General features: G+C 39.2%; 1 protein-coding gene across 1 annotated transcript in view; it reads right to left on the bottom strand.

Annotated features, from left to right (window-relative positions):
* MTTP (microsomal triglyceride transfer protein) overlaps nt 1-15532 on the bottom strand; it is a 53173-nt gene that overhangs the window by 25832 nt on the left and 11809 nt on the right. Inside the window, exons 4-8 of the mRNA XM_055587795.1 lie at nt 12193-12300; nt 9720-9836; nt 9290-9429; nt 7085-7235; nt 4213-4370 (exon numbers count right to left, since the gene is read on the bottom strand). Coding sequence (XP_055443770.1) covers nt 4213-4370; nt 7085-7235; nt 9290-9429; nt 9720-9836; nt 12193-12300 — 674 coding nt within the window. The remainder of the gene's footprint in view (nt 1-4212; nt 4371-7084; nt 7236-9289; nt 9430-9719; nt 9837-12192; nt 12301-15532) is intronic.

Genomic DNA, 15532 nt, shown 5'->3' with positions numbered 1-15532 from the left:
ACAGAGTCGGACACGACTGAAGTGACTTAGCAGTAGCACCATAGACCCCATTGGTTTGAGTTTCCTAAAGAAGTGAAAAATTTTTTTTTAAACAAAAGAAAAGTGATGGCTTTCTCTGAAAGACACTACCCCATTTTATTTTAAGCCTCTCTCTTAACTCCCTTCTTTCTCACTTAATGTACCCTCAGAATATACAGATTAATCTTACTGTATTACCCTAAGCCAAATACAATTTGGAGGTTTGCAAATAAAATTATATAAATAATATTACAAATTAGGTTCAAATTCTTTTCTCCATAAGTAATATGTAAAAGCTATGGCCTCCCAAATCAATTCTTTTTCTAATTAGCTTTGCAACTATATACATTTCTTAAATGCATAACTAAGGTAGTATCATTCAGTGGAAAGATGGGACATTCTTTTAACTTTCATTTATACCCAAGAAAGAAATTTATGCTCATCTTTTTAAAAAATAAAAAGCAAAAAAAAAAAGCAAAAATAAAAAAATAATAAAAAATAAAAAGCACCATGGTACAGTTCAAGTTCGGACTTCCCAGGTGGTGCTAGTGGTAAAGAAGCTGCCTGCCAGTGCAGGAGAGGTAAGAGAGGCGGGTTCGACCCTTGGGTCAGAAAGATCCCCTGGAGGAGGGCGTGGCAACTCACCCTCCTGGGGAATCCTGCTTGGAGAATCCCATGGACAGAGGAGCCTGGTGGGCTACAGTCCACAGAATCACAAAGCGTCAGACACAACAAGCGATTTAGCATGCACACAAGCATAGTTCAAGTTCAATCACAACAATTAGTTGTGAGTAGAGTGAAACTCCTGAAGGAAAGTGCTAGTTACATAGTCTACTCATCAAGCATCTCTGATTGGTTGAGTCTTGGGATGATAATATTTCTGAAACTAGTTGCTATACTAATGAACATAAGATGTCTGTATATATTTCATTTCACATCTACATAACAAATACATACATGTGTCTAATGCATTATATATATACATATTTTAAAAAAGATATTCTTGGAGAAGGCAATAGCAACCCACTCCAGTATTCTTGCTTGGGAAATCCCATGGACAGAGGAGCCTGGCGGGCTACAGTCCAAGGGGTCACAGAAGCGCCGGACATGACTTAGCAGCTAAAGAACAACAACGACAAGCTATAAAGTGGCTAAAGAATTACCAGCACAAGATCTCACCACCAGAAGCTGGGTGGAAGCTGGGTGGGAGCCAGATTCCCAAGGGGCAGGGGCCAGCTGTATAATATGAAAGAGCTTCTCTAGAGATGGTGATGATGCAGCCCCACTTGAGGGTAGAAATATCTTGTTTAGAACTGTGCTTCTCAAAGTGTGGTCCCTGGACCAGCAGCCTCAGCATCATCTGGGAACGTGTTAAAAAAATACAAATTTTCAGGCTACACCCGTGAACTACTGAAACAGAAAAACTTTAGGGATGAGACCCAGCAATCTGTTAACTGTTTCTCCCGGTGATTCTGACGCCTGCTATGGTTTGAAATGCCTGCTCACTCTCTAGACCATCTGCTCCATGGGGGAAGGAATTTCTCTGATTTTTCCTTCTTTAATCCCCAACCTGGTGACCTGCACAAGTGTTCACTAAATGATACAGAATTAACTGGAGTTGAAATAGATGAAGGTGAGATAGGGAACTACAGAGAAGAAGAAGAAGGCTGAGTTCTGGGGCTTCAGTGGGTCCTGTGCTGGGATTGCTGACAGCCAGGGTACAAGAATAGAAGTCTTGGCAATTTGAATAAAGGACATTTTGAAAGGAAAAAAAAAATAAAAAAGATATTCTTGTACTATACCATTTTGGCCCTAACAAAACATCATGGAATGGAGCAGACTGACAGAGAGATAATACTTATTAAGGGTTATTATTGCAAACACTGACTAGCAGTTTTAGGTATGCAACCTCTTTTGCAAATTGGGAAAGGAGTACATTAAGGCTGTATATTAACACCCTGCTTATTTAACTTATATGCAGAGTACATCATGAGAAATGCTGGGCTGGAGGAAGCACAAGCTGGAATCAAGATTGCCAGGAGAAATATCAATAACCTCAGATATGCAGATGACACCAAACTTATGACAGACAGAGAAGAACTAAAAAGCCTCTTGATGAAAGTGAAAGAGGAGAGTGAAAAAGTTGGCTTAAAACTCAACATTCAAAAAACTGACATCATGGCATCTGGTCCCATCACTTCACGGCAAACAGATGGGGAAGCAGTGGAAACAGTGACAGACTTTATTTTCTTGGGCTCCAAAATCATTGCAGATGGTGACTGCAGTCATGAAATTAAAAGACGCTTGCTCCTTGGAAGAAAAGTTATGACCAACCGAGATAGCATATTAAAAAGTAGAGACATTACTTTGCCAACAAAGGTTCATCTAGTCAAAGCTATGGCTTTTCCAGTAGTCATGTATGGATGTGAGAGTTGGACCATAAAGAAAGCTGAGCACCGAAGAATTGATGCTTTTGAACTGTGGTGTTGGAGAAGACTCTTGAGAGGCCCTTAGACTGCAAGGAGGTCCAACCAGTTCATCCTAAAGGAGATCAGTCCTGGGTGTTCTTTGGAAGGGCTGATGCTAAAGCTGAAACTCCAGTACTTTGACCACCTCATGTGAAGAGTTGACTCATTGGAAAAGACCCTGATGCTGGGAGGGATTGGGGGCAGGAGGAGGAGGGGACGATAGAGGATGAGATGGCTGGATGGCATCACTGACTCGATGGACGTGAGTCTGAGTGAACTCCGGGAGTTGGTGATGGACAGGGAGGCCTGGCGTGCTGCAATTCATGGGGTCACAAAGAGTCGGACACAACTGAGCAACTGAACTGAACTGAACTGAATATCTTTTCTACTATACAATGTTACATGTTTATTTCCTATGATATGATACAATATTGAAAATATTATCAGGTAAATAACCTGATTTAGAAAATGTATCATGAAATCATACAAATTATTGCCACCATAAGATTTTTAGGATACAAATAAGTCTAAGGTTTAGTGTAATCTCTGTTCTAAGTTAACAGCCAAATTTTGTACTGTTTTTGTCAGTAATTTTTTTTTGACAAAAAGATAAGTCACTCTAACATATATCCTTAAGTTCTATGATTAAAACAGAGTCTGAGGATTTATAATTTTGCATATATTTAACTCAGTTTAAATGTTTATTTTTGAAGACAGTATCCAACTAACTTGTAGTTAGTCATATGGAATTCATATCAATTTTTTAATGACCTAAGTCAAGTCAATAACAGTACAATCAAGAATAAACAATCTTCTCAGGAAAAAAGCTATATTCTCTTATTCTTGAGTAATCAAGTCCTTTGAACTCAGTGACCACTGTTGCTGTGTGTGTTGTATGTGTGGGGGAAGGGGTGTAACTTGGCCATTTTATACTTTTGACTATTTTAATGGCTAGTTTCCACTGTTTGTCAAACTAATTGAGCCATGTTCTATATCATCAGTTAGGATAATTAGTGTTAAACAGTTGAATTTGCAGTTGCAGATAAATTTTGTTTTACAGACCAAAACACTTCTATTTAGAAAGTGTATTTGTATTGGTATTTACAAAGTAAGTTTGAGAATTGTCAACTCTCTTTATTGTGGATGTAAAATAAGGCACTCTTCCGCTGAATACTCAAATGATGTACATATTTCTTTTCTCTGGATTCTTTTGGCTGTTTATCTCAGTTCTCAATTTTCTCTTCAAAACAAGGCTTCTATGACAATCATCACTGTATCTTTAATGAAAGCTCATTTTTAATAGAAAAAATCATACTGTTTTTGTTTGTTTGTTTTTATAATCAATTCTGAACTCTTTCTGAGTGTCAATTAATAGCTCTGGGAATACAATTTCACCAGAGTGTGGCAGCGCCTACAGCTTGGTATCACATCACAGTCCTACCATCCCCCTGTCTATGTACCAATCTAGACCTGATTTACACTCATGAAGAACAAAATGTTCAAAATAAAATATTCACTCTGAGTCACGGCTGAAAACTTGCATTTCTGGCCAGTTAACCATTGAGTTACTGCACTGAGGTATAACTGTTCAATGCAAATGTGAAATAGCAAAACAACTGGTTTGAAGGTGAGGCAGCTGATTCAAAAGGGATCTTACCTGCTTAATACACAGCAACCCAGAAACACTTTATTATAGACAACCCCAGGAAATGTTCAGGGAACTTACAGTACTTCCTTGTTTTCTGCCTTTAGAATTTGGAGGATCTCTTCTTTCTTTGCCGTCCTGAGGTGCTTGATGAAGGCCAGGAAGCTTCGGACAGCCTCAGCCTTGGAGAGGTTGTCAGGCTGCAGGTGTTTTCTGATGGACTGCCAGTGCTCTGAGAGCTGCAAAACACGGCCACAGGCCCAGACCACACTCATAATTCTGAACACCTGTGTTTGTAAAGAATGTTCTCTCCAGAAATAATGTTTCCTTGTATCTGACAAGCAAAAGAAGCTCTTTTTATCTTACCCCAATATATCTGATTGCCCCTGCCCCTATCACAGTCCTGTGACTCTCAGAGGCAAATACAGAGGCCTGCTGACCAGTGCACAAGTCCTCCTCAAGAGGACAGTTTTTGTCGATTAGTACTTAGCTCAAATGACCTCAAGATTCCAGGCATATAGGTCATTCCATGGTTACACAAGGGCATTACATCTGAGGCCAGGCTTTGACTACCATAGTGAAATTATGTTGAATTTTCATTAACAACAGGATATTTTGTTGGGAAAAATCATCAGAACTGCTGAAGAATTGTGTCATGTTTCTTATGAACTGAAACCTTATTGAAAACCAGTTTTTATAATAATTTGATCTCCTTATTCTGTTTATTTTACGGTTTGTATGAAATACTAGTAATAGTAAAACATCTTGCTGAGATCTGAACTGTTCATTTCATATATCCGTGTTAAGTAGAGTGGCATTTAGATAAAGGAATTGATGCTTTTGAACTGTGGTGTTGGAGAAGACTCTTGAGAGTCCTTTGCACTGCAAGGAGATCCAACCAGTCCATCCTAAAGGAGATCAGTCCTGGGTGTTCATTGGAAGGACTGATGCTAAAGCTGAAACTCCAATACTTTGCCCACCTGCTGTGAAAGAGTTGACTCACTGGAAAAGACCCTGATGCTGGGAGGGATTGGAGGCAGGAGGAGAAGGGGACAACAGAGGATGAGATGGCTGGATGGCATCACCGACTCGAGGGATGTGAGTCTGAGTGAACTCTGGGAATTGGTGATGGACAGGGAGGCCTGGCAGGCTGCAATTCACAGGGTCGCAAAGAGTCAGACACGCCTGAGCAACTGAACTGGACTGAATCCTCATATATACTACTGTTATGCTGCTGTGATTTTAAAAATAGTAAATAGTTCTAATCAATAACATCTTTTGGCTTAGAAAAAAGTTCAAAACCTTATTTTTCATAGTTTACCACTTCTCCCCTAGTTGTAAAAAAATGTGTTAAATCCCATTAGTGACCTCTCTCTTAACTCTGCATAATCTGCATGCTACCAGTTTTTAAATTATTCATTCCTTCCAATAACAACAGATACACATTTTGCTCTTCTTCCAATCCCTTTTGGTCATCTAATCTTAAGAGGATAGTCCAAAAAAATATTCCAGTTGTACTTAGCTAGATTTACTGGGTCGTTTCTGAGGGCAGAGATCACATCAGTGTTAAGTCAGAATTTTTTTCTTTAAAGAGTTGCAATGGTGACATTATACTGACATAATAATGAAGAATTATTTTCCTATCTTTCCTATAATAATGAAGAAATAGTTTTGAGAAATCTTAGATGGCTCATAATATTTGATAACTATGGGGAGAGAAATTAACAGAATAAGAAAAGATCATTGGTTTCATTAGTCACCTTTCTAAATAATTTCCATCTCATATGACATTAGAAAATGACACTGGAATATTAGATAATTTGTGGGGAAAAAAGAAGAAACAAGGTTTGAGAACAATTATTTTTGTCTCATTTTGTTTTCCCCTTCACTCAATTTTGATATATTTGAGAAACTAATAAGGAATTAGTGCCTTGCACTTTAAGCAAATTCTGGTATTAGCTCTTGATGATTCCACTTTTTTGAACACTAATAATGGCCAAGGGAAGAGCATCTTCTGGTAGCTACAAACAGAGCCTGAAGACAAGGGTTAAGTATTAGGACATGCTGGAACCCAGAGTCATATCTGTGGCCATACATCACAACTGATTTATGCAACAAAAGAAATTATTCTTTACTAGATTAAAAATATTACACACACACTCACAAATACATACAGATACACTCACACCTGCACACACAGACACACACACTCACACACTTAGCCTTGGGGGTGTGCTCATTTCTGGCTGTAACAGTAGGAGAGGTTGGGGTGTGGTAAATAAGTGTTCCTGATTTAGGTGAAGAGCTTGGTATCCATTTCTAGTCCTCCTAGCAGCTCTCAGAACACTGAGCTCAGTAAAACATTTCACCTGTGGACATGCTCAGCTGTTTCAGTTGTGTCCTACTCTTTGCAACCCCATGGACTTTTGTCCACCAGGCTTCTCTGTCCATGGGATTTCCCAGGCATGAATACTGGAGTAGGTTGCCATGTCTTCGTCCAGGGGATCTTCCCGACCCAGTGATCCAACTCATATCTCTTGCATCTTCTGTATTGCAGGTGGATTCTTTACCCACTGATCCACCTGAGAAGCCTGGACATATTACTCCCGAGAGGCAGAACTTTAAGGATTCAGGCCACTGTCTATGCTCTCAATGCTCTATGCTTCCCCTAACTTCATCAGGCTTATCCCCACTGCATTCTGAGGTCTGCTTTGAGGAAGCTGCCTTCAAGTCATAACATTTTTTATTTGAAATAAGTGGATGTGGTAGTCATTTGTTAATTATTATAGCATATTATTAGGCTACTGCTATTATAACTCAGTGCTGGCTGGAAGTTCTTTGTAAACTTTCCTTATAAATTAACTGAAGCTTCCATTGGAGACAAAAGGAAAACAGAATTGTAGGCCATGATTATTCCATGATTTGGCCACATAGCGCTGTGGCTCACACTTACAGAAGGGCATCCTTTGCACTTGCTCTGGAAGACCTGGCCCACAATGGGAATGGCCGTGTACTTTGAATCGACTGCTTTAATGATGGCTGCAACCTGCTTTCCCGGCTTCAGTCTCAGGCTTGCTTCCGTGGTTTTCAGCTCCAGTTTCTGCCTGCATAACCAGGGAAGAGAAATACTACATCAGCGGCCTTCTTTTGAGTGAACAAGCTATTAATTGGTTTTTTTTTTGGCAAACGATACTAATGTATTCAAATTCTGTAAGGCCATGTCTTTCAAACTGAGAGATCTCCAGCAGTAACAGAAACCTCAAGATAATTATGAAACTTTTCTGAAGCAACAATTTTATTCAAAGGTTTGAAAGTTTAAGCCTGGGATTTCAAAATATTATGACAAGAGACTACAGGAAAGAAAATTTGCCTGGATGCTGAGCAAGATATATGATGTCACTTCTTTGGGCTTTAGCCCAGCTCTCTGAAAAATGATATCTTCAGGACAACCACATGTCACTTACTAAGACAATTAGGAAATCTTGTTTTGCAAATATGGCCTCAATAATCTGATATGCTCTTTCAGTAGCTTGCCTCTCTCCCTTCAAAAGGCGGAGTCTACATCCCTCTCCTAAAACCTGGGCAGGACTCTGTGACTGCCAGGACTTGTAGAGAACAGTAGAAGTTTCAATATATGGCTTGTAAGGCTAAGTCCTTTTATGTTGGAGAAGACTCTTGAGAGACCCTTGGATTGCAAGATCAAACCAGTCAATCTTAAGAGAAATCAACCCAGAATACTCATTGGAAAGATAGATGCTGAAGCTGAAACTCCAGTATTTTGGTCATCTGACGTGAACATCTGACTCATCGCTAAAGTCCCTGATGCTGCAAAAGATTGAGGGCAGAAGGAGAAGAGGGCATCAGAGGATGAGATGGCTGGATGGCATCACTGATGCAATGGACATGAACTTGGGCAAACTTCAGGAGATGGTGAGGGACAGAGAGGCCTGGCGTACTGCAATCCATGGGGTCGCAAAGAGTCAGACACGACTGGGTGGCTGAACAACAATAAGTCACAAAAGGGAATTCAGCTTTCATCTGGCATGCTAGCAGCACATACTTTCTTACCATGTAAGAAGTCTGGCTACTGAAGCTACCATGTTGAGAGGCCCCATGGAGATAAAGAGAGATGCATGAAGAGCCTAAGGAGTGTGACTCTCCAGCCCAGAAGCTAGATAGGTGAGGGAGCAGCCTGTGAACCAGCTCTGCAACTGCACAACACACACCAAGCAAGCTAGCAGGATCAAGGCGAGCGTCACGATTGGGAGAGAAAATAATAAAGTGATTCCTGCTTTTTATACTACTAAGTTTGGAGTGGTGTGTTATAGAACAATGGAATCCTGATAAACCTAAATTTAAAATATTAATTTTATATGAAAACAAGACGGATGTAGTACAAAGTAGCACGCAAGGTTCTAATCCAGAGGAGACTTCAATAAAATTTCAAGCATTTGTGGTTTGAGACATTTCTACCAAGATTTTAACCATTTACCTCTGACATTAGGGTTATTTCAGAAGAAATATTTGAGAAATAATAGCAGAAGATATAACTTACATTTAATGCTAGGATGTGTTATTCTAAGTTAAAATCTGAAAATAAGACATACTCTTAGATTTGAAATTTTAGTCCTTTAGTCTGTGAGAACTATGCTGACCAGAGAAATTTTCTCAAATTGAAATAACAGTCTTGAATATGTAAGTACTATAAATCACAGCAAAAATTCTGTCATATCACTTTATGATAGAACATTTTTGTGTTTATTAACAACAATGACAAAAAAATAATCTTGAGGAGAGAATACACAAATGCCACTTTTTTAATCTAAACATTAAAAGCATTTGATAGAGAAATCAGAAAATAAATAAGAATGAATCAAAGTGTTTGCCTTTTAAAAATTTAAATTTTATTCAATAAACAATTTATTTTTAATGAAGTCCTATTTTAAAACATTAAGTATTTATTTCATGCCACATATTATTATAGATAATATGAAAAATAAAGATGAACAAGACATAATAATTGTTCTAAAGGAGCTCACAGTCAAAATGAGGAAGCAATAAATATATTAATTCATGTGCATGTATATATAGGCATATATATTTTTAAATTTTAATAATACATTAAATAACAGTAAAGAAAATTTAAGCATTATCTTACCTCGATACTATTTTGCCTGCTATTGATTGTAGAAAATTCAGCCTCAAAGCACGTATCTCTTCTGAGAGCACAGCTACAACAAAGCTGTCTTCTATCTTATAGGTAGTGACAGATGTGGCTTTCGAAGTGACACCCAAGACCTAAATAAATAAATGTGGTTGTAACAAGCAACCAGCTTTTTATCTTTGAATCAAGCCAAATAGCAAATTATCTTTTCATCTTCACAAGAACGCCCCCTTCATATTCCTTCAACACACAAACCTACAATATATTAAAATAAATCCATTCATTTGATATTATATAATACTATACCCTAAACTAAAAATTACAAGTGTTCCCAAATTATATTGCTGCTTTATTCACCTATTATTTCTGAATCGTCTCTACAAAAAGAACTTGGTTGCCTCAAAGAAAGTGATAGGGAGCATACCTGATGTGGGGTCGTAAATCCAGCCCTCTCTATTTTGCATGAATCCAAAGCCTTAATTTTGGTCACTTTGTCTTGATGAGCCTGGTAGGTCACTTTACAATCTCCAGAGATGTCTACCTAAAAAGAAAAGCCAAAATACAATGTTTCAGATGGGATTCTCATATGAACCATTTGAATTCCAGTGGGAAGTAGCTTAAAAATTGGGGTTCTAATACGTCATGCAGGATTCCTTTCTCTGACAAGATAGGAAGACAGAAGAATTCAGTGTTTCCTGCAGCATGTGGATTCCTTTCCATCCTCTTTGAGTCTTATGAGCACATTCTTATTGCCCCAGGAATAATAAATGATTTCCTACTTCTCTCTAATGTCTAATAGGAATTGGACAAATGGCCTCAGTTCAGTTCAGTTCAGTTGCTCAGTCACGTTCGACTCTTTGCAACCCCATGGACTGCAGCACACCAGGCTTCCCTGTCCATCACCAATTCCTGGAGCTTCCTTAAACTATGTCCATTGAGTCGGTAATGCCATCCAACCATCTCATCCTCTGTCATCCCCTTCTCCTCCCGCCTTCAATCTTTCCCAGCATCAGGGTTTTTTCAAATGAGTCATTTCTTTGCATCAGGCCAAAGTATTGCAGTATTAGCATCAGCATCAGTCCTTCCAATGAATGTTCAGGACTGATTTCCTCTAGGATGGACTTGTTGGATCTCCTTGCTGTCCAAGGGACTCTCAAGAGTCTTCTCCAACACCACACTTCAAAAGCATCAATTCTTCAATGCTCAGCTTTCTTTATAGCCCAACTCTCACATCCATACATGACTACTGGAAAAATCATAGCTTTGACTAGACAGACCTTGTGGGCAAAGTGATGTCTCTGCTTTTTAATATGCTGTCTAGAATGGTCATAACTTTTCTTCTAAGGAGCAAGCATCTTTTAATTTCATGGCTGCAGTAACCATCTGCAGTGATTTTGTAACCCCCCAAAATGACCTAGTCATAGTCAAAATCACTCACATGGGTAATTATGGGGTGAGGGGAGTTGACTTTTAATACTATGTGTAGGCTGTGTGTGTGTGTGTGTGTGTGTATACATGCAAACACACACATGCTTTGATGAGCTAAGTCCTTTAAAACCTGTGGCATTAATTCAGCTCACCATAAGGCACATCAATAATTTGAATGTAGACAAATACATCTCAATACTGACTCTGTATAGCTTCTCTGAGGCATCCTTTTGGCCTCTACAAGCCAGTCTTTCTACCCTCAGTCTTTTCAGCAAGTTAACCAGCATTCTCTTGGCCCAGCCTTGCCATCAGATTTTCTTACCAGCTCATGAACTGGCTGAATTCAGACAAGAAAACTTGGACTCAGCTCTGCTTTAGATATAATACTTGGGGAGCAACTAAACTTCTGTCATTTAACCTTTGTTTTCATCTATTAAATGGAAGGGTTCATATAGACTAGTAGTTTCTCAAACTGACTGCACCTACATTAGCTGAGAAAACTATTAAAAAACAGATGCTAATCTACTGAACCAGAATCTCTGCAGTGAATCCAGGAAGTTATAATCCAGGAATTATAACTTCCCTATGGCATAGGGATGCACAGTGAGGTCACTGGAATGTTCTCCAAAGTTTTTTGGGTCTCTATCATTCAGCCATGAAATTAAAAGATGCTTGCTCCTTGGAAGAAAAGTTATGACCAATCTAGACAGCATATTAAAAAGCAGAGACATTACTTTGCCAACAAAGGTCTGTCTACTCAAAGCTAAGGCTTTTCCAGTAGTCAGGTATGGATGCGAGAGTTGGACTATAAAGAAAGCTGAGTGTCGAAGAACTGATGCTTTTGAACTGTGGTGTTGGAGAAGACTCTTGAGAGTCCCTTGGACAGCAAGGAGATCCAACCAGTCAATCCTAAAGGAAATCAGTCCTGAATATTCATTGGAAGGACAGATGCTGATGCTGAAACTGCAATACTTTGGCCACCTGATGCGAAGAACTGACCATCTGAAAAGACCATGATGCTGGGAAAGATTGAAGGCAGGGAGAGAAGAGGATGGCAGAGGATGAGATGGTTGGATGGCATCACCAACTTAATGGACATGAGTTTGAGTAAGCTCCAGGAGTTGGTTTGGACAGGGAAGCCTGGTCTGCTGCAGTCCATGGGGTCAGAAAGAGTCAGAAATGACTGAGCAATTGAACTGAACTGAACTGATCATTCAGTCATTCTATTGGTCTCCTTAGTATAACTGTTTCTAACTTCCTTTCCCCTGTCTTCAAATACAAATTGGGGTAAAGGACGATTTGTTTCATATGTAAATGAGACAACTACCCAACTCACCTTTTCTAATCATTACCATAGGAGTAAATTTTTTTTTTTTTACTGAATTTCTGCAAATAGAAAGCCATATAAACAATTTTAGTAACTATATTAACAAATAAGATTCTAGATGCTTAATAATATTACTAAGTACCTCATTGGTAGTTCCAGAGCTTAACTGCATCTGAAATAGGCTAGCCAGGCCTCTCTTGAGATTTTCTATGGCTGCTGGTTCATTCTGATATGAGTAGAACTCTTTGATCTAGGTGAAAAAAGAACAAACATAAATAGAGCAGAAATGGATCATTTACGAGACTTGGTTAAATAAATAGCAGGAGAGGTTAGATTCTCACTCCTATCAATTCTGGGAGAAAGAGATCTGTTAGTTCAAAGCTGGGACTTCTTTTTTTGTGAAAAGAAGCCATTTACATTTCAAAAGGCTAGACCACCAAAATATGACATTTCAGGAGGTTGATAATGAAGGCTTTGGCTATGATGGGAATAACATAGAAAAGGAAAAAAAGCATTGATACAGGATGGGGTTTCTGTGAAAACAAGGATTGCCCAAGAAAGAGAAATCAGGAACATTCTCTTCAAGCATGTCAACATATTCCCTACCTGTAATTCTGCTTGGAACAAAAATTAACCAATGTTTGGACTTCCCTGGTGATCCAGTGGTTAAGAACCTGCCTGCCAACGCAGGGGACATGGGTTTGATTTCTGGTCCAAGAAGATCCCACATGCCGCAGAATAACTAAGCTGGAGTGCCACAACTGCTGAGCTCACATGCGACAACTATTGAAACCCATGCGCTTAAAGCCCATGCTCCGCAACAAGAGAAGCCACCACAATGAGGAACCTGCACCTCACAGAACAGCAGCCCCTGCAACTAGAGAATTCCCGCTCAGAGCAGCGAAGACAAAAATCAAGTCTTCATCACAGTCAAAAATATATAAACAGAATTAAAAAAACTAATCAGGTTTCAAAGTAACATCTCAGAAATAGGGGAGAAGGCAATGGCACCCCACTCCAGTACTCTTGCCTGGAAAATCCCATGGACGGAGGAGCCTGGTGGGCTGCAGTCCATGGGGTCGCTAAGAGTCGGACATGACTGAAGCAACTTAGCAGCAGCAGCAGCACAGAAATAGATTCTTGTAGAGAATGGCAATCACCATGCTTGAGAATCCTGAGACAGCACGGCCTCTAAGGGCTATGATAAGGGCCCACACATGGCCAAAATGCCCATGGACAAAATTCTACAAAACTGATGTTCATTGGCCCTGCAGAGCATTCCTGTTGGCCTTGGCTATGAGGAGACATAGAAGGTTGGAAGATTTGAGATTTAGGGTGCTAACACTGCATGGCCTGCCACAGGCACTGCTTTGAGTTTCTCTTCAGAAAGCAGGAAAAAGGCTAGAATGAGGAAGGGACTTTGATTTGGCTGCAATAGTAAACGGCTTATCTTAGCTTTGTTTCATCCTTGACATTTACAGGCACAGAGACGATAACTATGTCTCATACCATTTTGACCATTTAGCTCATGTTTAAGAAACAAGGATAAAAATACAAAGAATTTTATGGAAAGGAGGCTGTCATTTTTTACCTTGTATTGACTTCAAACACATCACATGATTTAGAAATGGAGAGGATGGATATAGCTTCCCTATAAAAATTCCCAAGGTTTATGGTAATTATAGATGCATGTCTACCAGAAATATCCTGAATGCCTTCCTATTTCTCTTTAAAACCAACCATGACTTCTCAAGTAAAACTGAAAGCTCAGTCATTATGCAATAAATTCAATTAATACCAATCTGAACCATTTAGTGTACATGAAAACTCCCTCATACCTTAGATGAAAACATTTTGCCTAATAATCAAACAAGTACCTCAAATTTTCTATTTTTATTTTCTACATATATTCTGCCTAGGGACAGATTTACCGGGTACTTTATCCGGCAATCAATTTTAGTCATTACACTGGATGAACCTATAAATGTTGGGATTGTGTTTGTCCAGGTTAAAAGGGAACTGGAATAGTGACCTCAACGTCTGGAAATCCACGGTATCATATTCTCAAACAAATCACTAACAATTTCTCAGAACCAAGGTTGAGTTTCTGATGCTGTATTTTGTAAACTAGGTCTTCTTACCTTTGAGGAATTAGAGTGTAACTTTCCTTGCAAATATTTGGGAGTACTTAATCTCCAAATATCAGGACTATTAAAGGATCCTAACTGGATTTCTTGAGCCCATACACAGTCAGAAGGGCTCGGTAGCAATACGCACATGCCTACGGTCTGGGACATTTTTGGCCTGAGCCTTAAATACCTCAGAAAGTGAGAGGATCCGTTAAGTAGGAAAAGTACTACTATACTTGTACTTGATCAGTACCCTCAGTTTGCTTCCAAGCTATAAAATATGCCTGAATTGCTTATAAAGTTTTCCCTAAAATTTCAGGAACCCAGTTGACAGATTTAATCTTCACATATAAGATTAAATGCTCCCCTCCTACTCCTTCTTCTGATCTTGACTGCTATATCCCTAAGAAAACGGCGTGACAGACTTTTTTTCCTGGAAGGCTGAACAACACAAAGTGTGAGACAGAAAATTCTTTTTCATTACTCCTATTCGTTTTTATTGTCTCCATAACACTAGAAAAGACGACAAGTCTCTTTTTCCTTTCGTGTGCCTGCTAACCTTTGGGGCCTACATTCCCTCCCTTTAGTTGCAGACCACTGAGACCCAGAGGGAAGACAGCACTTTTGTCCATAAATGTCAAAACTGTTAGAATAAAGTGGACTTTTGGTAATTAAGAAAATAATAAAGTCAGAACTTTGAAGTTTAATCCATGCGGCTGACACAATCTTAAATTCATTATTTCACAACAGGAACTGAGTAAGTTTTATTATATTCAGGCCATAAATCTGATTACTTCATTCAGTTCTGAAATGAGCTCTGAACATCCAAGAGCACAGGACTCTTATCTAAATTCACAGCCCCTGAAGCTTCCAAAGAGCGGCATGGTCCTCACAAAGTAAGCCGTCAGCCCAAGGAAACTAAACACAGAGGGATAAGGGTGGGTTGTGACGAAGGAGATGCAGTGCTTCTTCTGGCCAACTTTGAGGGCCAATTTCCCCTAGAAATCAGTAGGGATTATTCATATTTTTTAAAGAAAAAAATGCTTCTATACATTCCTTCAATTTATACATTCATTACGAAAAAGAGGAAGCAAAACTTCATTAACCGGCCAAAGAGCAAAACTGAACAAAAAGGATCACACCAAACAGAGATGAGTCACTTTCTTTGGTCTACTTTCTTAGCTGAAGCCATGTATGTCTCTTTCACATGTACCTAAGAAAGAGCATAGCTAGGAAATGGTACCTTGTAAAACAGACAAGTGAAGAAATACACAAAGAATTAGGAGGCTTTCAAGGTGTCACTTTTCTTTTGGAGGTTGGGTGTGGGTACAGGAGCCACGCTGCTCGATTCAG

Source organism: Bubalus kerabau, chromosome 7 (genome assembly GCF_029407905.1).
Source record: "Bubalus kerabau isolate K-KA32 ecotype Philippines breed swamp buffalo chromosome 7, PCC_UOA_SB_1v2, whole genome shotgun sequence".
NCBI lineage: Eukaryota > Metazoa > Chordata > Mammalia > Artiodactyla > Bovidae > Bubalus > Bubalus kerabau.
The sequence above is the reverse complement of the archived record's forward strand: the minus strand, read 5'-3'. Positions and strand labels throughout refer to the sequence as shown.